Genomic DNA, 23,976 nt, shown 5'->3' with positions numbered 1-23,976 from the left:
GGAATCACAAAGTCATCAGAGGAATTGGAAAGACTGAGCCAAGAAGGATTTGGAATGTGACAAGGCCATTTATCCTAAGTTCATGAGTGTTGAAGGAGCAAAGAAGTTTGCAAGAAAGCTATTGGACCAAGCTATGGAAGAGATTGCTCATATTTTGATGTTTCAAGGGCTGCTCCTTTGCATTATTTGGAAAATATAATATTGACAATCGACAGAAGTGAAAGCTAATTTTTATATTAATTTGTTTCTTTATATGTGTTCTTAACTTTTCTAGTACTCTAAATTTCATGTGCTAGCACGATGTGTGTATATATATATATATATATATATATGTTGATATTTGTATTATCATGAATAATACAAATTAGTGGAAGGCTAACATTGTTGAATAAACATTTTGAATCTTATGTATTTATTTATTTATTTTATTTTATCTATGAAATTAAGTGGGAGAATTCCAATTCAGGCTTTCTATTTGAGAAAGTCATTAAACTGTCTCTTCAAAGACTGTGTGGATTAAGATTCTACAGTTTTATAATGAATTAGAAAAATTATTCTTTCTAGGATTATAATTCCAATTTGAATTTTTCCATTTATTATATAATGAAAAAAAGTTCTCTCTCTCTCTCCTTTTTTTTTTTTTTTTTTTTCCTTCTTTTACACACTACACTTAAAACCGAAGAAATAAAAATAAAAATAAAAAAATTTCAATTCACACGTGCGGAAGAATTCACACGTGTTAAATTTTGTAGCAACAAAGAAAAGAAATCCCACCATATCCAATTTGTCTTGCTCTGTGCTCTGCTTCTTCTTCTTCTTCTTCTTAGTAAAACCCTCTGGTCTATAGCCGAGGGTTTTTTGTCAATTTGAAATTTCACCCAAACAAAAGAAAGAGAGCAAAAGCATTCATACAATGATTCTACAGACGGGTTTTTTGGGTCCGTCGCTCATATCTTCATGCTCTTCCTGTAGTAGGCTCAATCCTCTTCTCTTCTCCGCACGACGTCGTCGCATTAGCCTCCCTCGCTGGCGTTTCACGCGTCTGAGGACTCGACAATTCGATGGTGAGTTTTTTTTTTTTTCTCTCCCGTTTCTACCTGTTTGGTATCCCAGAAAGTGCAGGAAATTTATAAAAGAGTGAAAAAAATAAAAAGGTCGCATTTTTAGCATGCTCTAATGCCTACCATTTTCAAGTTTCCCTTTTTTTGCATTGTTTTTCCATGACCAAAATGAATGTTATTTTTCTTTTATTTGAATGTGGAAAACTTGTGTTCTTTCAAAATTTTTCTGCTGCATAGTTTCAATTTTGGTTTGGTTTGCTTAGGAAATTCAGGTATGGTTATGAATTAAAAGAGATTTTTTTTTTAATTTAGTATTGTATGCTGTTTTGAATTGAATAATATAGATTGAATTAGGTCCTGCTGGGGATTTCATATGTGAATTTTCTCTAAGTTTCAGTTTCTCTTGTGTAGTAAAATTAATTTAATTTTAATTTGGCGGGACTTTGCCTTTGAAACTGAGAATTGTTTTATACCATCTCGGTATTCCTATTAATCTTCTCCGCTTTTCGCTGCCAAATTTAGAGCCTTGTCCGTTTGAGTTCATTTTGTGAAATTGTTTCCAGATTTTTTTAGTTTGTGTAATTACAATTTTGGATAGAGCTAAGCTGAGTATGGTTTTTGTTAGAGCTAAGACTTCTATGTCAAAATCATGTAGATGTAATGTCGTGGTGTGCTCTTATTGATTTCTCTTTGCGTTTCAGTTGCTGCATCAGAGAATGATGTGTTTACTTCACCGCAGATAGCGAAGTCCTTTGATTTTACTTCAGAGGAGCGAATATACAATTGGTATTTTTTTTCTATAGTAATTTTTTTGTTTACTTAACAAACCAACCTAGAGTCTCTTTTTCGAATGTTGTTTGGGCTTAATTATCACAAAATTCTTATTGGTACATGTGTTTCATTGATGCTCTGTTGATTTTTGATGACACTGAGACGAGTTACTTCCATCTTCAGAAATTGATACAGGAGCAGCAAAACTTCTTTACTGTTTATACTATAGTGTTATTGTAGCAATCTAGTTGTTTTTGATATATTTCCATTTAGGTCTGTTGTTGCATATGATATATGCCTTTGTTATATTATCTAGAAACTGTTGTTCTTAGGTGGGAGTCCCAAGGGTTTTTTCGGCCTAACTTTGAGCGGGGAAGTGATCCGTTTGTTATTTCAATGCCACCTCCTAATGTTACTGGCTCTCTGCACATGGGGCATGCAATGTTCGTGACTCTTGAGGTAGTCAAACTAGGATTTTTAATTGTGAAATGTTGCTCTAAGACATGAACTGTGCTAGTACAGGTTTACTTTTCTCCCTGACAATATTTTTTTTAAATGCTAGACTTCATTAAATAAAGCCGGTGTTACTTTCAATTGTCATGCTTATAACAAATTTTCTAATTGCAGATATCATCAGTTTTTACAGTATGTAAAAGTGTTTATTTTACAAGTATGGGTTGCACAGTACTTTCCAGTTTTTTATGACAAAGATAGTAATGATATGTTTGTTATAATCATTGCCAGGATATTATGGTTAGATATCATCGTATGAAGGGAAGACCAACACTTTGGCTTCCTGGGACTGACCATGCTGGTATTGCAACTCAGGTGCATTTCAACTTTTTAACTAATTTTATATTTTTGTGGTGGTAGCTTCTTCTTCTTCTTCTTCTTTTTATTTTTTTTAATTTAAAATTTTTTTTTTATAATAAATTTATTTGAGCTTCTTCAAACCACTTTTAACTGCCAAAAGCTTTATTTATATTTATAAAGAGTTAAAGGATCTTTAGAAATATTTTAGCTTCAATTCTACGATTACTAATTTTCTTTTATTGATAGTTTTTGACATCAATGTCCGTTTACTGCATTTTGGCTTTGTTTGTATAGGTTTTGGTTTTGTTCTCCATAACTTTATAGTTAAATGCAAATTTATTTTTAATATCTTTGCTGATGCTGATTTCTATTTTATTTTCATTTACTCCAGCTGGTCGTTGAAAGAATGCTTGCATCAGAAGGGATAAAAAGGACTGAGCTGAGTAGGGAAGAGTTCACAGAGAGAGTTTGGGAGTGGAAAGAAAAGTAAATATGCTTGTCTTCCATCATTTATCCTTTTTTCCATCTTCATTTCCCATTTGTCCATGCTTTTCTCCATACTTGAAAGATCTCCCTTTATAATAGTTAAATGGATCTTTGCATAAGATATTAGCAAATCACCAGCCATGTCCTATGAATATTTTATACCAGTTCTTCTGTCATGTTTCCTGTTTTGAAATCTGAATACTCATTGAGAGTTACCAATGTCAATAAAGTGCCCAACACACATTTAATTTGATTAATGATTTATCCCACAATTGAGTAGCAGCTTCACAATGAAGAAACAGATGATTAACAGATTCTTCTTGATTCGTACACATTATATTCCAATTTCATAAATCATGATTGCTAGTTTTTATTCAATTGGTCTTAATTGTTCATAGAGTTTTTCTGTTTTGTCCATCAGGTATGGTGGAACAATCACAAACCAGATTAAAAGACTTGGTGCTTCTTGTGATTGGACTAGAGAGCACTTCACCCTTGATGAACAGCTAAGTCGTAAGGCATTTTCTATGTAATAGGACTATCGTAGAATGTGTGTATTAGATGGTCAACTATGTTGTTCTTGATCTGATGTTGATTGTACCATGTTTGAGGTGTCATGGCTCATATCATATGTGCAATCGAACTTTTATTATGATTATAATTTATTATTATTTGTTGATGATGACCTGATTTTTTTATTTGACATATTTGGTCAATGTCTATTAAATGCTTCAGAATCTATTCTATGGTTATAATGAATGATTTTAGGCTCAACTTGTTTTTCTTGTGGTGGTTTCATATACTGAGACCATCTGTTTTGCTGCTTTCAGGAGCTGTAATAGAGGCCTTCATCAGACTTCATGAAAAAGGCTTAATTTATCAAGGTATAAACCTAAGTTACTTCATTGTTTCCTGATCCTTTTCTAGTGGAGTTCTGGTGGCTGTGCATGATTTTGCTGCCAAAGCACTTACCTTTTAGGGTGTTTTTGGTTAAGAATCTGAAAGTGGCAGCTGTTTTCTTTAAGTATCTTAAATACATTTTATGAACCAAACATGTGTCTTGTTTGTTATTTGAGTGAGGGCTATTAATACTTTTGATGACCCTTGCATTTGAGAATTCCTCTTCCAAAAAAAACCCCTGACCACTTACCAAGCGAAGAAATGTTTCCTTGTTTTAATTGAGCTTTGCTAATCGACTGACCTGTTTTAAATAATTTCCTTCAAGGTAATAACCACTCTGAGAAATAGATGCAAATTCATGGTCATCTTAAGTTTCCTTGTCTTATTCTTAACAAATTGAAAGGACCGCCGAAGTAAGAAAAATTGATTGATATACAAACCGGCCATTGAATTTCTGGTTGATATCCATGTAAATGATTTTTTTTTTTAATTTTTTTTTTCTTTCCCCCTTAAATCATTTGAAATTTGTCAACTTTTAAGAAAGTGAGAAAAGGAAAGATGTACCATGAAGCTTTCCTCTGCCAATTATGTTTTACATGGTACAAGAAACAAGGAAATCTGTAACTCTATGTTCAAATTTACTTTCATTTTCCCTTTCTTTTTAACTTTTTGCTCTTTGAGGTTTTTCAGTTTATTTTTCTAGTAGTCATCTTCTAGCCGACTTTAGAATGTTAATTGATTATAGATGCTTTATTGAAAATTCTGTTCAACAACCAAGTGAAGTAGTCTGTATATACGTTATATATGCGTTGTTGTCTTTTTTGTTATTTTTGCCTCCAGGGTCTTACATGGTGAACTGGTCTCCTAGTCTACAGACTGCTGTTTCTGACTTGGTGAGTTTAATTTTTATTTATTTATTGATTTATTTTTGTATCATCCTTTGTACTGCTTTCTGTTTTAAATCCTAACAGTTGTTATGAGCCCTTACTAACAATTCATAGGAAGTAGAATATCATGAAGAATCAGGTACTCTCTATCATATAAAGTATCGTGTTGCTGGACTCTCAAGGTAATTTTTAATTTATTACCAGTCAACAATTCACACCTTCTAGAGGAAAAGTGTACTATTTGTTAAATGCTTTCATATAGAACATTATATCAAAGAATGTCATTTCCCATTAAATGTTAAGAGGATGAGAAATCCTCTGAACATTATGTAACTGATTCTTAATAATAAAGCTCATGTTTGTTGATATTCCTTTCTATATTTCTGTTAAGCTAGTGCTTTTAATGCTTAAGTTGTTAGGAAGTGGCTCCAATTATGTAAATGAGGAAGCTAAAACAGTAAACAATTAACGCTCCTCCTCACCTGTACGTTTGTCCAAGCATTCCCCTTCACGTGTAGAGTCATCCAGCTATGAGACACTGTTAAGTCTTATATGAACATCATGACAATTAGCAGAAATTGGAGTTTATTAGACTATGTATCAAGTTAACACAATAGACAGTTAACACTTCATGCATAGGCTCGCTTGTCTAATAACAGCACAAAAATTGACCTTTAAATGTTTTATCTTGACATACATATTGGGTGACTTCTCAATTGCTTATTTTTTAGGAACTGGTAACTTAACAGATACCATGATGTTTTAAGGACTTCCAAAATTTTTTGATTCTACTGAATTGGAGGGATATTATGTAGAACTTTAGTTTATTTTTTGACAACATTTGCAGGTTGCTTATCTGCTTTGTTTTTGCAATTTTTTTCCTTAATCGATAATTATTGTTTCCTATCAAGAAAGGAAAGAAAAGTTACCATGATAAGTTATGATTGTTCCAAGAAACTTCAGCTAGGAAGTGGGTCCATGTGTGTATAAAATTAACAAATAGAAAATTGGTAATTTCCTTTATATGAACCTGTAATGATTTAGATGAGATTCATATTGTTGTGAGATAGACTCGGATAGAATTGGTTAAGAAAGAGAGTTAAATACCGACAGATATTTCCTTAAGATTTTTCTCATGTGTTGGTTATTTTATGTATTTAAAATGTTATGAATGCTTCCATATATTTTTAAGAATTTATATACCAAATACTAAGTTATATTTCCTCAACTTGTCAGTGGTGACTTTTTGACAATTGCCACAACACGCCCAGAGACTTTGTTTGGTGATGTAGCTATTGCGGTGCATCCTGAGGTGGGATAACTTTGGTTGCCTTTATGGCTAGGATGTCTGAAGTTGTTAAGTTTGTTGTTGTAGTTTCTCTGTGTGTGTGGTGTATTTCTTTTTCTTGTAAAAACAAGTATGTATTTCCTTTCTTTTTTGATAGGAAAGATTACTTCATTGATACAAAACACATTACAAATATTCAAGAGGATTAGAAATCCTCAAACATTAAAAATATATATTTCCTTTTATTATTGTTATTATTATTTTTTTTCCTAGTTGTAACAGTTAAACTTGATTATCCAAAGTGAAGAGAACTTTGATTTTATGTTGGTATCAATAGTTAAATCTTTAAACATCATCCCCTAAAATAGTAGTGGCTGTGTCTTTCTTAAAATTTATTTATTTATTTTATTTTTCTAAGTTTTTTACCCATTACAAAGTTTGAAGTCTCACGGTGGTTCAATTTCATTCTTAGCATCTTAGGTTACATGCTAGGTTTTAAAGAAACTTGGTAATGACTAGAATATGATGGTTAGTTTCAGTAATATGTTAACTTTGCATTTGCTTCTTGGAAATCTTTATTCTCATGCCATTGTTTTGGATCCATCAGAAAACATGTTTGTCTGGATGGAGAATATTCCCTCCTTTAAAGTGCTAATTTACCACTGTATTTCTATTGTCAATCATTTCTTTTCACTTTGACTAGGAATGATGCCTGGTTCCTACATGGTTCATTGTTGTGCCCACTTCTGTAGCTTTGAAAGAATTGGTTTTGGAATAATGTTTTTTTATGCATCTAGGGCTTTGTTTTAAGCGTAAAGATTTTAGTTTATATGCCTTTTTAAACTCCTAGAGCATATGATTAAAAATGGACACTGGATCAGTTTCTTGGCACTGTTCTTCATTATAAACGGTGCTTAAAATGTTTGTTGAGATGAAGTTGCTAGCTAAGCTTGACAGTTTCAGAGAAAACTGTGCATTTATATGAGTCCAGTGGAAACATACGAATGTTTAAGGCAGCGTTTCAGAGATGTTTCTCTGACATTCCACGTTTCATTATCATTTTGCAGGATGATAGGTATTCTAAATATGTTGGTGGAATGGCTATTGTACCTTTGACATATGGCCGTCATGTCCCTATAATTGCTGATAAGGTAAATCACCCAGATATTGCTGTATATCTTCAGTTTTGTCTCATTTTTAGTATAGCTATCATTACAGTACTTTCTTTTCATAAGCTTGTAAATAAGGGAAGGGAGAAAGAAATTTTTTAATAATTTACAACTCAATTTGATGGTTTTTGGAGTATGAAGTGGTATGAATCATGGAGTGAAATATATGGGGGAGTTAGGGTTCCTCATTTGGTTTTGTTCTCAATTTCTGAGGTTTTGGATTGATAAAATATGGTAAAATACTATTGGGATGCATGCATGGTAATTACATTGTTTTGGGTGGTATGGGATGAAAGGGGTAATTGTCTTTTTGAAGAAAATGAAAAAAATGTTGTTATCATATCCATCATGACGTGATTGAGTTTTCTCTTCATTGAGGCATCTTTTCACTAGTCTTTGAAGCAAGTTTATGATTTTTTATCATAAAGGATTGGAGTTGTGTTGACCAGGATTGTAATTGTTTTCTCATTGTGCTTGATGTTTTATGGCCTTATAGTTGGACCACTGGCTGGACTTTTATTGCCTTGCACTGTTTTACTTTTTCATAAAATTAATCCTTGTATACATATATGTATGTAATATAAAAAAATAAAAAAAACCCAGCATTAGAATAGCATTAGTAGAAGTACTGAAAAAAGACATAATATGGTTGAGTAAACACCCAAAAAAAAAAAAATAAAAAAAAAATAGTAGGGCTTTACATGGGAGTACTTTCACTATCCAAAAAGGACTTATATGGCCACCCCCAACTTTTAGGGATTTAAGCTTAGTTGAGTTGTAGAGAGGTAGAAATGGTTATGTTCTTTTAAACTTTGTCGTGTTCCTCCAATTCAAGATAAATAACATTTCTTGTTGTATTGGTTATTGCTAATTTGTCAGCACGTCGATAAAGACTTTGGGACTGGTGTCTTGAAGATAAGTCCTGGACATGATCATAATGATTACTTCCTAGCTAGAAAGCTTGGTCTGCCGATACTTAATGTGATGAACAAGGATGGGACACTTAATGATGTTGCTGGACTGTACAGGTATATTTTGCATTTGTTTTGCTGTAAAGATTGATTATATTGGATATCTCTTTTCACCATATGCCTAATATATATGGCAATGACACCTGCAATAATACAAGTGGCCTTGATCGGTTTGAGGCTCGAAAGAAACTATGGGCAGATCTGGAGGAGACAGGTTTAGCTGTGAAAAAGGAGCCGCACACTTTACGGGTACCCAGATCTCAACGTGGGGGAGAAGTAAGTTTCTACTCTTTGAAATTTTAAAAACTGAATATAATCTGATGAATGCCTTAACCTTGTAATTTGTTTGTTGTCTCACCTATCTTATTCTTTTTTCTTTCCACATATCAGGTAATAGAGCCTCTAGTAAGCAAGCAATGGTTTGTGACTATGGAGCCCTTAGCTGAGAAGGCCCTTCAAGCTGTAGAAAAAGGAGATTTGAAAATCATTCCTGATAGATTTGAGAAGGTAAATTAATTGTGTATTCGACCTTTCATATTGACTTGTGATAGAAGGAAGATGCTTTTATGTCTATATGTTTATCAAAAGATGCTTATATGTCTATATATTTACCAAAATTCCAACTTGTGAAGCTGTTTCCTTTTGTGCATCATTTTACTGACAGAAATCTTGTATATTTGTTGCATTTCAACCGCAGTATGCACAGTTCTTTTATTTTTTTAATTTATATATTAATCTTTTAACTACATATATTAGTATATATATAACCTGTCTACCTTCATGCCATGAGTTATCAACTAGGTCAAGTGCCTATTCTTGTTTGTCTATGTGGCAGCTTATTTAGGGAAGATGCTTATTTTTTATTTACTGATATGGCTTCTGTTGTTTACAGATTTATAATCATTGGCTATCAAATATTAAGGACTGGTGCATAAGCCGACAACTATGGTGGGGACACCGAATACCAGTCTGGTACATCGAGGGGAAGGACTGTGAAGAAGAATACATAGTTGCAAGAAGTGCTGATGAAGCTCTTGAGAAAGCTCAACAGAAGTATGGAAAGGGCATAAAAATATATCAGGATCCTGATGTACTTGACACTTGGTTTTCAAGGTTTGTGATCAAAGGAGGAATGCTAAAAACTGAAATACTTTTAATGCATAAAATATTCTCTTCCTAGGCTTTCTAAGTTGTTAAGAGTTTTACTTTTCCATTTCTGGTGCATGTGAAGGATTGTAGTTCCAAACATAAATAGTTACTCCAACCTTTTGTGGCCATATTAAATTACTGTATCTGATAAATCCTATATATTTCTTTAATTTGATAAAGTATATGTTAATACTTCTATCTGTAGTGCACTATGGCCTTTCAGTACTCTCGGGTGGCCAAATGTATCAGCAGAAGATTTTAAGCTGTTTTATCCTACGACAATGCTTGAAACTGGGTATGTTCTCTTTTGCTAGCTAGCTTCTTCTATCTTCCTTTCTATTTCACCCTCTATAGGTCCTACTTACTCATTTAATGCAGAAATGTTGAGTGCATATGTGATCTACGATGGCCTACTCTCTAGTTTATCTCATATGCAGTATCATATTGCATAGAGACCTAATGGTTCTATATAGTATCATCACATAGAGATTTAATGGTTTGTTATTCGAATATGTAATTGGATATACCAATTCTGGAAGGTGGAACTTCAATTTTATTATGGAACTGATGATTAAGATTTATCTAGTCAGGAGGCCTAAAGATATAGAACCATAAGAGAAGAAAAAGGTGCAGAGAAGTATGAATGAAAGAAGCATGATGGAAGAGGCAAAGGGGAGAAGAGGGAGGAAAAAGCAAGAGGAGGAAATTAGGGTTTTTAATCTGAGATTTTATATCATGCTGAAGTATAAAATTAAGATGCTATTACAGACTAGTTGTTTGGATTTTCTTCTGATTAATTCCCACTTTCAATACCGTTATTGGACAGATTTACACGTGAGAGGAGTTTTAGCAGTCTATTATGTTATTTTGATATGCATAATTGATTACTTCCTAATAGTCTAAGCTTTTGAGATTGCTAGTTAGTGACTTAGCAATGTCAAGATTTATTTTAATTGGTTGAGAGACCGATGAAATTGTACTGTTTACATGTTTGGGCAGGCATGACATATTGTTTTTCTGGGTGGCAAGAATGGTCATGATGGGAATTGAGTTCACAGGCAAACTTCCATTTCAATATATTTATCTACATGGTCTTATCCGAGATTCACAAGTGAGTAAAGTGACTTTTTAAATGTTGATGTGGATGGTCTAGACTTTTTCTCTTTAATTGTAGTTTCGTCATGGAGTTGTGAATTTCTCCATCCTCTTCCTTTTGTTCTTTTACTGAGCTTCCTTTGTTCCTTTTGAGAAAAATTCTCGATCCATATTAATATGGTCGCACTATATATTCATGCTTTAATTTTATATGATTTTTATGTAATAGGTGAGGGGATAATGAAATGCTAGTTACTTCCCTCCATTGTTACAATCTTGTCGATTATTTGTTCTATGAAACATCTTTTCTTGTATAGAATTAAATAGTTTCTCTTGCATTAAAATTATGACGTGTACTTAAAACATAATGTCTAATTTGCTGTTTCAGGGCCGGAAAATGTCTAAAACATTGGGGAATGTAATAGATCCGTTGGATACAATCAAGGAATTTGGCACCGATGCTTTACGATTCACGCTTTCTTTAGGAACTGCTGGTCAGGTTTGTTCTTTTATGTTCTTGTAATATCATTAATGCTACAAGTTAGCATTCGTAGAAGCAAAACCTACATTTTATTTAGGCACTGCATTGTTTCTACTTGTGGAGAGTTCATTAGCTTATACAACATTATGCCTTATCAACTGATTTAATTACCTTTTCTTTCAGGATCTTAATTTATCTACTGAGAGATTGACCTCTAACAAGGCATTCACCAACAAACTATGGAATGCTGGGAAGTTTGTATTACAAAATTTGCCTAGTCAGAGCGATGCATCTGCTTGGGAGAATATACTTTCATATGAGGTTTGTCTTTGGTTTGTGGTCTATTTACTAGCATACTTTCATATTTTATATTAGAATTACTAGTATGGCCATTAATTTTTATTTATTTTAGGTTTCTTAGATGATTTGTTTTAATCATTTTGTTAAAAAATGTAGACATTGGATTAGCTTTCTCCTATGTGTAGAACAAATGAAAAATAATAAAGCTATTCAATTTCACTCCCTGTTAACATAAGTACCAAATAGTCCAAGGTTTCCTTTGCCAATATAGAGTGATAATTCGCAGCCTCAATAGTTGAATAAAAGAGCTTTCTTACACAATGCAGTTCCTTAATGCTGGGTCACATAACCCTTTTGTGTAGTTTTTGTTTGATATTGGGATTTTGATTAGCTTTGCTTAGAGCATTTGTATTCCTAGTATTGTAGGAATTACCTTTTTCATGTACTGAATCAACCTATTGCTCTTTCAGTTTGACAAAGAGGAGTCTCTACATAGGTTACCTTTATCAGAATGTTGGGTGGTAAGACTCTTGTTTTGGTTAGTATTCTGCATGGCCAATTTATTATGCCATGTTGTGTATAAATTAATTTTATTTTCTATTTTCAGATCTCAAAACTTCATATGCTTATTGACACAGTCACTGCAAGCTATGACAAGTTTTTCTTTGGAGATGTAGGAAGAGAGACATATGATTTCTTTTGGGGTGATTTTGCTGATTGGTATGCTTGATAATTGCGTTCAGACTAAATTTAATTAGATTATATGTCTAAAGATATGATGTCATTTACAAATATTCTTGAGAGCAGTTAAATTTACTAAATGGAAGTAATACCTTAGATCTTTTTGTTCATGTGTTAAAAGTTTGTAACAATAAGAAACATCTTAATAGGCATGGAAGAATAATTTATGACATCATTATGAGTAACATTTTGGGTCTATTTCTTTAGGATGGTAAATAATTAGCATGGCACCAAAATTTAATTGTCTTAAGTTTCTTGTATTCTAGTCAAGCTTACCTCCTTTTAAGTAATTTCTTTATATCTATTAGTGTATAGCTTGAATTAACTTCTTGTTTAATGGAAGGCCACCCTCTGTTGAGAGGATTTAGTGTGTTTTAATCCTGTTAAACATGGTTGAGCCATTTTGGTATCCTCAGGTTTAGTATGTTGTTATTGTTGTTTGTTGGAGAATATGGTTAAGAAAACTGTTTTGCAAGTCTTGAATCATTAGTTATGACTTTATTTGTGGTTGTACTGATTTTATTCCTTCCAGATATTATGTATCTTGTTCGTTGTTTAGTATAATAATCAAGTCTAATGAAAATAGGAAACAAAGAAAAAAAATCATCCAAGCGATGAAATCCTAATCTAAACATGAAACATATTAACCTAAGAATTTTAACTGAAAACAAACACTTAAATAAAAACTAATTTAATTTCTACTTATACCAGGCGCCTAACATAAGTGTGGAGTTTCTTCACTTGATCTCCACTAGTTTTTTTCTTTTCTGTTCCCTAATATCAGTTGTTAACTGTTTTGCATTTATTTAAAATTTTCAGGTATATTGAGGCTAGTAAAGCTCGGCTTTATCAATCTGGAGGACATTCAGAAGCCTCTGTAGCACAGACAGTTCTACTATATGTATTCGAGAACATACTTAAATTATTGCATCCCTTCATGCCATTCGTAACTGAGGAGCTGTGGCAGGTATTTTTTCACACTACATTTCTTAACGTGAATGAAACCAACTTCCCTGGCTACAAATGACTCGCTAGTTTCTATAATTGTTTCACTTAGAAACTTCATTTTCCGTTGCTTGTCTATGTAACGAAATTTCAAAATCATATATACCGTGAGCTTAATTAGAATATTATATACCATATGAGCATTTTCCCCCCAGAAATGTGATGTCTAGTACTGCTGATTTCTGCATTTGATCAGTTAATATTTACACGATCTGCTTACATGAGATTAAAATTTTGTTGGGGAAAACAATTAATGCTTAGTTTGTGAAAACTTATATCCTTGATATAAATCACAAGCCAAAGTGTAATGCCTAGAACTGCTGAATTCTGATTTTGAGATCAGTTAAAACGATTTACAGGTTTTTCTTGCATAATGATATGAATTTGTTGACAACTAATTCTTACCCATGGAAAAATTTCTCCTGATGCTAAATAAGATTCTAAATGTAACTCCCTATGTTCATTCTTTTACTACTGTTAAAATCAAAGAATAATTAATTCAATTTCTCAAGTTGAATCATTGTTTACCCACTTGTAATTTGTGAATGATGCATTTATTAGGTCTTCAACCAATTATCTCTTTGAAGTTAAATGGTTATCAAATTTTATTTTATTTTTTGTCTTTTGATTTACTTACAGGCACTTCCCAATCGACAAGAAGCTCTTATGGTATCTCCTTGGCCACAGACTTCACTTCCAAGGTTAAGCAACTCGATAAAGAAGTTTGAAAATCTACAAGCATTGGTGAGTGGGAATGCATTTTCCTTCTTGCTTCTCCCTCGACCCCACTACACCAATATGTCTACAACTAGTTGCCTTTTTTTCCAATCTTTCATGGAGTAAGTAAATACATCATTAAACTTTGCTTTATGGTTTTCAGACTAGAGCAATCCGGAATGCTCGAGCAGAATATTCAGTTGAACCAGCAAAGCGTATATCGGCATCTATAGTTGCTAATGAAGAAGTCATCCAATATATATTGGTACTATAAATTTTCACACTCGATGTGTGGTCTCTGTAGTGGTCTCCATTCCATATGTTTACTATAAGATCCCTGCATTGCTACTTTGATCAGTTTATAAATGTGGTATATCAATGACATTATCATGGAGACATGGTAGTGTAAGACTTAATGATGTTGAATATGTTGTGTTTCTTTTTTTGACTTACTCGTTATTAATGTTATTTTTTGATGCAGGAAGAGAAAGAGGTTTTGTCACTTCTCTCTCGGCTAGATTTACAAAATGTCCATTTTACGAATTCACCTCCAGGCATGTTTTGTTCCAAATCAATTTCCTTATGTCCAAAAGCTATATATTCATTATTTTTCAGTCCTAATTTATCATTTACTTTATTGTGACAATATGCTGAGCCATTTATTCTGGTGCTGGGGTGTAATATACATCAGGGAATGCTGAACAATCAGTCCACCTTGTGGCTGGTGATGGACTAGAGGCCTATCTCCCTCTTGCGGATATGGTTGATATCACTGCAGAGATTGAACGTCTTTCAAAGCGACTTTCAAAAATGCTGACAGAATATCATGGACTAACTGCTCGCCTTAGTTCTCCTAAAGTATGAACCATTTATTCACGTGTGTAATAATGTCACATCATGTATAGGAAGTATTTGCATGTCCAAGCTCTAATGTTAATGATCAAATAAAACCACAAAAAATATAATCTGTGGTTTTATAGTACACATAGCTAATTTGTTGAAACATTTGGTTCTCATGCACTTCCTTGCAATTGCTTCATCTGTTTCTTGAAAAATAAATTAATAAATGAATAAAATAAAATATAAAATAAAAAGTGAAGGTTAATACTGTAATGGATATTTATGTGCATCTTGTTAATGCTGCGGTGCTGGTACTAAACTAAAAGTCAGCTTGTAGTGTGTGAATTATTGTTTTTCATTTTATTATTGTCTGGTTCATTTTGCTTTTGATGCATGTCAGCATTAGGATCATGTACATATTTCAATATCTGCTTTTGCTTTATGCAGTTTGTAGAGAAAGCTCCTGAAGATATTGTGCGTGGGGTCCGAGAAAAGGCAGCAGAAACAGAAGAAAAAATTACTCTGACAGAAAATCGCTTAGCTATGCTTAAATCATCAGTCCTGGTTTCAGAATAGGTTCTACATATCATTCAATGACATTTTTTCAAACAATGGTTTCTCTTTTGCCTTCCATTTTTGTGCATATATTTCAGTCCCAGATCAGTATTTTATCTTTGTATACGAGAGGAAATTTAATGTTCTGTATTTGGAGGACCGATGGTGACGTTATTTGGCACCTTCTACTTATTCCCGGCCAGAGAATGGGACTATGAAGTAAACTCAAGTTTTCTACCATGAATTCTGCACGTACAGAAGCTGTGTCGATGGGATGAAATCAACAGGTAAGTTACTAGCAGTTGCCGTGGCTGGAATCACATTGTAATTTGTTCTAGCAGCAAAGCCTTGAGCAGATTCTCATGTCAGTTCAGTTACATCAACAATTTTATTGATATTGATTTATTATTCCCTTTATAACATCCAAGTTTCAGAGTTCAGTGTAACATAGATAAAAACCTCCCATCATTAGCTCCTTTCAATTTCAACTCATGTAGAAGATCATTATTTTTTGAAACTTGCATATTTTTTGTTCTTGGACAGCCTGTTCGTTTGTTAGTTATAATTACTCGAGCTTAATTTACTGATTCATTGGTTTATTTATTTTCTACAGGTCGAAGAGTTTGTGCTATATGATTAAAGAATTAATAATCCATGAGACAATATATTTCAATTTTTAATGGTCCCAGTTTTATTATTTTTCTGAACATATTTCTACATTGTCATGTCACTCAAAAGAGGAAGGTTTCTGCCAGTTCAGTTCAGGAATAGCTGGGATTCTAAGTAGTAGTGCGGCCAATATATATAAAAGGAAGCCTAAAAAATAATGTATTTATATACATACACCAAAAACAAAAACAAAAGTGAATTGTTGTAACTTGGTCACTTATTTTAGTGCATAATAAACATATAATTAAAGAGCTTGCTCAAAAGAAAACCTACTACAGAGATAATCATGCTGTCCGATAAGATCAACACAAGATAACTTGAGATAATTTACCAAAATGACTCATAGTAAGTTGAGTTATTACGGGTCAGATAAGCTAGAATTCAATTGTTATTAAAAAGTCCAAATTTAAGAAAAGCATTTAATTGGAAAAAAAATAAAAACATAGAAACATAGGTTAGAATATAGGCGGGAAAAGTAAAGAAAATTAAGACAATGAGTTTAATCAATTAAAGCTATTGGATTATATATCATATCAAATACATTTAATAGATCGATTTTAAATTTTATATACCGTAAAATTATATATCACATCAAATACATTTAATTCAACAATTTTATATAATTGAGTCTGCTTATCCTCAATTATTCTCATCTTAGAGCCCAGTCATTATTGGAGGGAAAGCCATAGAAAGTTGAAAAAGTTAAAACCTCAATTGCTAATTGCCAATTGTCAAACCTCTAATTTCCCAGTTCCCAAAATGAGTACCATGAAATTTTGCCGCGAATGGTCTGTGTATACGTTTATTGCATTAATATTTTCGTTCTTGTGTTTTCAATTTTTTTATATTTTAAAAATCTGTTATAATGGTTTTGGAAATCGACATATGAATGAATTAATAAATTTGTAAATTTGCAGTAACAACATTCTGTATCCCAAGGAGGACAAGGAACGTAAGATTCTCCTCTATGCTTGCCGCAACTGCGACCACCAGGTCTTTGTTTTTGCTCTTTTTTGTACAATTAGTTTTATGATATACCCATTTAAGCTTTTTTTTTTTTTTTTTTTTTTTTTTTTTTTTTTTAAAATAAATTTTCGGAGATTTTTCTTTATATATATATATATATATATAAAGACAATAATTTTTCTTAATTAAGTTGTTTTGTAATTTTGATTTTGTTATGTGTTAAAGAGGGATTGTCATGACACATGGCTTAAAGCATAATATCTACAAATGGGCAAAAAATTGAGAAAAACATTATTGATGTTTATTGGTTATTAATCTATTTATGAGTGAGTTATCACCATTGTTAGGAATAGTTTTCTTTAATTGGATTTTCGTTCAATTAGATTGCAAAAACTTTGCTCGCCAAATTTTGGGAGATTAGGAGTTGATGTATTGATCCATTTAGATGTTTCATGATTTGATGTATTGAAACTAGTAAAGCCATCTTAAACCAAAAAAAAAAAAAAAAAAAAAAAAAAAAAGGTAAAATTTTAAGGCTTTGATGTATTCATCACACAAATTAATGTCTCAAGGCAAAGTCCAACAACGGTAATAATGTCTCTTTTCCATCATTATTTATCTTATATTTATCTTGTCTAAGTATTGTGGTTTTTCATCAATTGAAAATTTAGCTGATTAATGATGAAACATTTTATGTAATGGCCCAAATGATTTTCTACTGCTGCATCATTCAGCTTTTTACATAATGAAGTCTAGTTTCTCTTCCCCTTTTGTTTGATTGTCCGCCAAACCTTTTGCAGGAGGTTGCTGATAACAACTGTGTGTACAGAAATGAGATACATCACTCAGTCGGAGAGCGAACTCAAGTATTGCATGATGTAGCTGGAGATCCAACTCTTCCTCGAACTAAAGCCTCTCGGTGTGCTCTGTGCAACCACGGAGAAGCTGTCTTCTTTCAGGTTTTAACTTCTTCTCACTTGGTTACTATAATCTTCTCTGTCTTTTCCTGTTTGCACGGGAAAGAGGTAACAGAAGCAACATATAAAATATATACTCTACGTATGGGTTTGCATTTTCAGTCTTCGATCTTGTATATGGATTTTCTTAATGTGCAGTTTTTGCAAACCTGCTAGGACACTGGACAGAGCATTGTTGAATACTTTTCTCTTTTTATTTTTTTTATTATTATTTTTTTTTAGTGCATGCAAATGCACTTTGATTTTCACTACTTTCGGTGGTTTGTCTCTATTCTAGATTATGCTATAATTTTTTGCATGTGTTTTGAATATCTGCAGGCCACCGCTAGAGGTGAGGAGGGGATGACACTGTTCTTTGTTTGCTGCAATCCAAACTGTGGACATAGGTGGAGAGATTGATTTCTGTTTGCTATAGACTCTCATGCTTAGTCTGATGCATTCGAACATGAGATGAAAGATATGGAAATTTTTTCGTCAGTATAACATGTGGTATGGATTATAAGACTTCATAATCCATTCTGATGACTGATTACCCAATAAAGATGATAGTTTTAAACATAAATCTTTTAGCGAACAAAAATTTGTAATGTTTTGTGCCTCATCGAGCATTCGTTGATCTTTCTTTTTAATCTTTGCCCTCAAATTTTTTTTAAACCAATTCTGATTATAAGAAGCATGGAGCTTTACAGTTTTATGTAAGACGGAAAAGATGTATAGCTTTTCGTAGATGATTAAGCATTCTTACTCTATCAGTCAGCTTAACTGTTTTAGGACTTTTTTTTATTTTTTCCTCGCCAAACATCGGGCTTTCAGTTCTTGAATATACTACAGTAGGTAAAACTTCAAAGCAATATGGTCCTTACTCCTCCATTAGTTTGTTCCTCTCACGTTCAGCATAGGCGGAGATAATTAGCTCAGACATTATAACATTTTGTTTTTAAGAATAGGTATCAGCTGTGAAGTCCAGCCGCACCAACCAACCTCACCAACCACAGCCGCACCAACCACAGCCACCATTGTTGACAGCCACCATTGTTGATCAACAATTGTGGGCTAAGATGTTGAAAAGTGTGGCCTTGTAAGCCTATAAATAGGCTCCTTACCTTTGCATGAAAACCAAGCCAAGAGAGCAAGAGAAAACTCCAAGAGAGAGAGTTGTTTAAGTTCCAGAGAGAACTTAAGAGAAGAGTGAGCAATTCCAGAGAGAATTGGAGAGTGAAGAGAGAGGTTCCAAGAGAGAATCCTCCATGAGAGAAGTTTTTATTTTTGTATTCTATTTTTAAGAGATTAATAGAATTCTTTTATTTTCTTCTCATATTTCTTCTCTAAAGTGGTCAGAGAACCACAACAAGTGGTATCAGAGCTCCAGGTCGAGAGCTTGGGTCCAAAATTTGAAGAAACAAAGCTACTGTTCTTCAAGGTGGTGTTTTGGAAAGTTGCTCAAATAATTAATTTGACAATCCCAGGTGAAAGTACCCGACGAGAGGAGAACAACGAAGTTCGCCGGAGAGAAAACGGACGTCCCACGCGCCCGCACGCGCCGACTGAACTTTTTCTGCAACTGTTCACGCGCGCACGCGCCGTCTGGAGGTTGAAGACGACCACGTCAGCAGCCACGTCAGCAGCCACGTCAGCGAACCCTGCCACGTCATCTGCCACGCCAGCCGACACGTCGTCAGCCACGTCATCCGCCACGTGGTGCCACGTCAGCACCATCTGCCACGTCAGCAATATTTTCTGAAATTGCGGAACAGCCCCTGAAGTTTCGGAAATTGCGGAACAGCCCCTGAATTATTGGAAATTATAGAGTGACCCCTGTAGTTTTCTGAAATTACGGTGCAGCCCCTGAACTATTAGAAATTACAGATTGACCCCTATAGTTTCTGTATTTGCAGGTTGACCCAGAAATTTTGTGAAATTACATTTTTGCCCCAAAATTTCTGGTAATTATATTTTGACCCCGGAAGAGTCAAGTCCACCATTTTCGGCCGTTCCGGACGCAACGGTTAACTCCGTTTTGCCAAATTCAGCTCCAGTTTTGGTCAAGCCATAATGTCAATGGAAGAATCATCTTCGGGAGCTATGGTTAAGCTCACTGCCACAAATTATACACTTTGGAGACCTCGGATGGAAGATCTCCTCAATTGTAAGGATCTGTTTGATCCTATAGAAGCTAAAGGCGAAAACCCCGATCCCAGCAAAGTAGCAGAATGGAAGAAATTAAACAAGAAAACGATCGGTCAGATCAGGCAATGGATCGACCACAGTGTCTTCCATCATGTAGCGAAGGAAACGGATGCATATGCCCTCTGGACAAAATTGGAGGACATGTACCAGGCCAAGACTGCTCGGAACAAAGCCCTGTTGCTTAAGCGATTGGTACATCTAACATTACAGAGTGGAACTTCTGTAGCCGAGCATACCAGTGAGTTCCAGAGCTTGGTAAATCAACTATCTGCTGTGGATTACCAACTAGGGGATGAGGATCAGGCCCTCCTACTTCTAAGCTCTCTTCCAGACAGTTGGGAGACATTGGTAGTCTCTCTCAGCAATTCGGCCCCGAATGGCAAACTTACTCTGTCTATGGTTAAGGATGCCCTATTTAATGAAGAGGCCAGGAGAAAGGACATTGGCATGGATCAGTCACATGCCCTCGTCACAGAGAGAGGAAGACAGCAAAGAGGTGGTCGAGATAGGGGGAGAGGCAGGAGCAAGAGCAGAGGCAGATCTACAGATGGTAGAAAATCATCGTATAAGTGCTATCATTGTGGCCTGGAGGGTCACATGAAGAAGAACTGCAGAAAGTTGTTGAGAGAGCAGAGACTCCAAGGTAATCAGCCGAAGAAGGATGGAGAGACACTAGTCACTTGTACAGGAGAAGTGGCGCTCTGCTCCACCGAAGAAGAGACATGCCTTCATATATCAACCCAAGATGTTGAGTGGGTAGTCGATACTGCAGCATCCTACCATGTCACTCCACACAGAGATTTCTTTAAAACGTACAAAGCAGGAGACTTTGGTACAGTAAAGATGGGAAATTCCAGTTTCGCAAAGATTATGGGAACTGGTGATATTCAGATAAAAACGAATGTTGGTTGTACAATCACTTTGAAGGATGTCCGTCATGTTCCAGATCTTCGGCTTAATCTACTTTCGGGAGTAGCTTTAGACAAGCAAGGCTATGACAACTACTTCAGCAAAGGCACATGGAAAATGACGAAAGGTGCCATAGTTGTTGCCCGAGGACATATTTGTGGAACGTTGTACAAGACTCATGTGAAGATATGTGCAGACAGCCTCAATATTGCAGAAGGAGAGGCGTCTCAAAATCTGTGGCACCAGAGACTCGGTCACATGAGTGAAAAAGGATTGACCACTTTGGCAAGGAAGAAGCTTATCACTGTTTGCAAGGATGCTGCGCTAGATCCTTGTAATCACTGCTTGTTTGGTAAGCAACATAGAGTCTCCTTCAGTTTCTCTGCATCGAGAAAATCAGAGTTGCTTAGTCTGGTGCACTCTGATGTTTGTGGTCCCATGGAGGTGGAATCATTAGGTGGCAACAAGTATTTCCTGACCTTCATTGATGATGCTTCACGGAAGGTGTGGGTATATTTCTTGAAGACAAAGGACCAGGTACTGGATTACTTCAAACTGTTTCATACCATGGTAGAGCGTGAAACAGGAAAGAAGCTGAAATGTCTCCGCTCAGATAATGGAGGCGAATATACTTCCAAGGAGTTCGATGCCTACTGCAGAAGACACGGCATTCGACATGAGAAGACGGTCCCTCGCACCCCACAACATAATGGAATAGCAGAAAGAATGAACCGAACCATTATGGAAAAGGTCAGAAGTATGCTCAGTATGGCTAAGCTGCCAAAGCCATTCTGGGGAGAAGCTGTTCGTGCCGCCTGTTACTTAATCAACAGATCACCGTCAGTACCGTTGAATTTTGAAATTCCGGAGAAAGTGTGGTCGGGTAAGATTCCCTCCTACTCTCATTTAAGAGTGTTTGGTTGTATAGCTTATGTACATGTATCCAAGGAGCTCAGACAGAAGCTCGATGCAAGATCTACTCCATGCATCTTTATAGGATATGGAGACGAAGAATTTGGATACAGGTTATGGGACCCGAAAACCAAGAAGGTTATTAGAAGCAGGGATGTAGTATTCCAAGAAAACCAGAAAATGGAAGACATTGAAAAGCCCAGAATGTCTCCTAATTATAGTTCTAGTGCCGAGAATTTTTGTCCTAATCCAGCACCAGCACAAATAGCCACAGAGGATAATGAGGTGCATGAAGATATACCAGAAGCAGACCAGGAGGAAGAAGGGGATAATGAGCAGGGGGAGACTCAATCCTCTCAAGCAGCTGCAGGGCCATCACAGCGGTCAGATGATGGTACACCTCCTGAAACCAGTGGTTTACAAGTTCGGAGATCTGAGCGAGGCCGAATTCCATCAAAGAGATTTCCAGAATCTGAGTATATTCTGCTTACTGAAGAAGGGGAGCCAGAGAGTTTCCAGGAAGCTGTTTCTCTTCAAGAGAAGGAAAAGTGGCTGCAAGCAATGCAAGATGAGATGGAATCCTTGCAGAAAAATCATACTTATGAGTTGGTTAAGCTTCCAACAGGAAAGAAGGCACTAAAGAATAAATGGGTGTTCAAGCTCAAGAAAGATGGCAGCGGAAAGGTGGTGAAACACAAAGCCCGAATGGTGGTCAAAGGATTTCTTCAGAAGAAAGGAATTGACTTTGATGAGATTTTTTCACCAGTGGTAAAAATGACTTCAATTCGAGTCATTTTTGGTTTAGTAGCAAGTCTAAACCTAGAGCTTGAGCAGATGGATGTGAAGACAGCATTTCTTCACGGTGATTTACATGAAGAAATCTACATGGAGCAGCCAGAAGGATTTGAGGTTTCAGGGAAAGAAAACCTCGTATGCAAGCTAAAGAAGAGCTTGTATGGCCTCAAGCAAGCACCAAGACAATGGTATAAGAAGTTTGACTCATTTATGGTGAGTCAAGGTTATAAAAGGACTGCAGCAGACCAGTGTGTTTATATTCAAAAATTTTCAGGTAGAAACTTCATTGCACTTTTGCTATATGTGGACGACATGTTGATCGTTGGACAAGATGCAATGAAGATTAGTAAGCTGAAGAAAGAATTGTCTAAGTCTTTTGATATGAAAGACTTAGGACCAGCTCAACAAATTTTGGGAATGCAAATAATCCGAGACAGGAAGAATAGAAGGTTATGGCTATCTCAAGAGAAGTATGTTGAACGGGTGATAAAGAGATTCAACATGGATAAAGCCAAACCGGTCAGCATTCCACTTGCAAATCATTTTAAGTTGAGTAAGAGATTGTGCCCCTCATCCAAAGAAGAGATAGAGGAGATGGCTTCAGTACCATATTCTTCAGCGGTAGGAAGTCTGATGTATGCAATGGTGTGTACCAGACCAGACATTGCTCATGCAGTAGGTGTTGTGAGCAGATTTCTTTCAAATCCTGGAAAGAAACACTGGGAAGCAGTCAAATGGATTCTCAGGTATCTTAAAGGTACATCGAAGCTGTGCTTGTGCTACGGGGAAGGTGATCCAATCTTAGAAGGCTATACAGATGCAGATATGGCCGGAGACCCTGATAATAGAAAGTCTACATCAGGTTATCTCTACACTTTTGCAGGGGGAGCTGTGTCATGGCAGTCAAGATTGCAGAAGTGTGTTGCTTTATCCACTACTGAAGCAGAGTACATTGCCGCAGCGGAAGCGGGTAAGGAAATGTTGTGGTTAAAGCGTTTTCTCACAGAATTGGGCATCAAGCAAGAAGACTACAAGATACATTGTGATAACCAAAGTGCCATGGATTTGAGCAAAAACTCAATGTATCATTCCCGTACAAAGCACATTGACATTCGCTATCATTGGATACGCGAAGTAATAGGTCAACAGTTGCTGAAACTGTTGAAGATTCACACAAAAGAGAATCCAGCAGATATGCTAACAAAAGTTGTTGCTCAAGAGAAGCTGAAGCTATGCAGAGACATAGCTGGAATAGATGGCAGATGACCATCAGTTTTAAATGCGGCTGGAGGGGGAGAATTGTGAAGTCCAGCCGCACCAACCAACCTCACC

At 35.2% G+C, this 23,976-nt stretch overlaps 2 protein-coding genes across 7 annotated transcripts; both read left to right on the top strand.

Moving 5' to 3' along the window:
* Positions 1 to 786: 786 nt before the first annotated feature.
* LOC107416333 (valine--tRNA ligase, chloroplastic/mitochondrial 2) lies at positions 787 to 16,890 on the top strand. 6 transcript variants are annotated; one of them, XR_007240228.2, is made up of 28 exons: positions 787 to 1,064; positions 1,763 to 1,847; positions 2,165 to 2,291; positions 2,577 to 2,660; positions 3,037 to 3,131; positions 3,553 to 3,644; positions 3,962 to 4,015; positions 4,872 to 4,924; positions 5,033 to 5,100; positions 6,155 to 6,230; positions 7,274 to 7,357; positions 8,255 to 8,403; positions 8,505 to 8,622; positions 8,737 to 8,853; positions 9,239 to 9,459; positions 9,701 to 9,790; positions 10,495 to 10,606; positions 10,979 to 11,089; positions 11,255 to 11,392; positions 11,842 to 11,892; positions 11,979 to 12,091; positions 12,932 to 13,079; positions 13,757 to 13,861; positions 13,998 to 14,099; positions 14,316 to 14,388; positions 14,526 to 14,692; positions 15,122 to 15,516; positions 16,816 to 16,890. XR_007240228.2 is itself a non-coding variant. In XM_016024820.4 (27 exons), exons 1-27 carry the CDS (start codon positions 914 to 916, stop codon positions 15,248 to 15,250), a joined length of 2,913 nt encoding a protein of 970 aa, XP_015880306.3. In that variant the 5' UTR covers positions 787 to 913; the 3' UTR covers positions 15,251 to 15,774. The 6 variants fall into 6 exon arrangements, 4 of the variants coding, with proteins under 4 accessions (XP_015880306.3, XP_060672421.1, XP_060672422.1 ...); XR_001581288.4 differs by having other exon boundaries at positions 15,843 to 16,890; XM_016024820.4 differs by lacking the exon at positions 16,816 to 16,890 and having other exon boundaries at positions 15,122 to 15,774.
* LOC107416312 (DNA-directed RNA polymerases II, IV and V subunit 9A) lies at positions 15,482 to 19,318 on the top strand (the record flags this gene model as incomplete). Its single annotated transcript, XM_048472567.2, has 4 exons — positions 15,482 to 15,516; positions 16,816 to 16,891; positions 17,665 to 17,823; positions 18,160 to 19,318. Coding segments are annotated over 4 exons (351 nt in total), but the record flags the coding sequence as incomplete, so codon positions are not given.
* Positions 19,319 to 23,976: the final 4,658 nt, after the last annotated feature.

Source organism: Ziziphus jujuba, chromosome 4 (assembly GCF_031755915.1).
Source record: "Ziziphus jujuba cultivar Dongzao chromosome 4, ASM3175591v1".
NCBI classification, from domain to species: Eukaryota; Viridiplantae; Streptophyta; class Magnoliopsida; order Rosales; family Rhamnaceae; genus Ziziphus; species Ziziphus jujuba.
The sequence above is the reverse complement of the archived record's forward strand: the minus strand, read 5'-3'. Positions and strand labels throughout refer to the sequence as shown.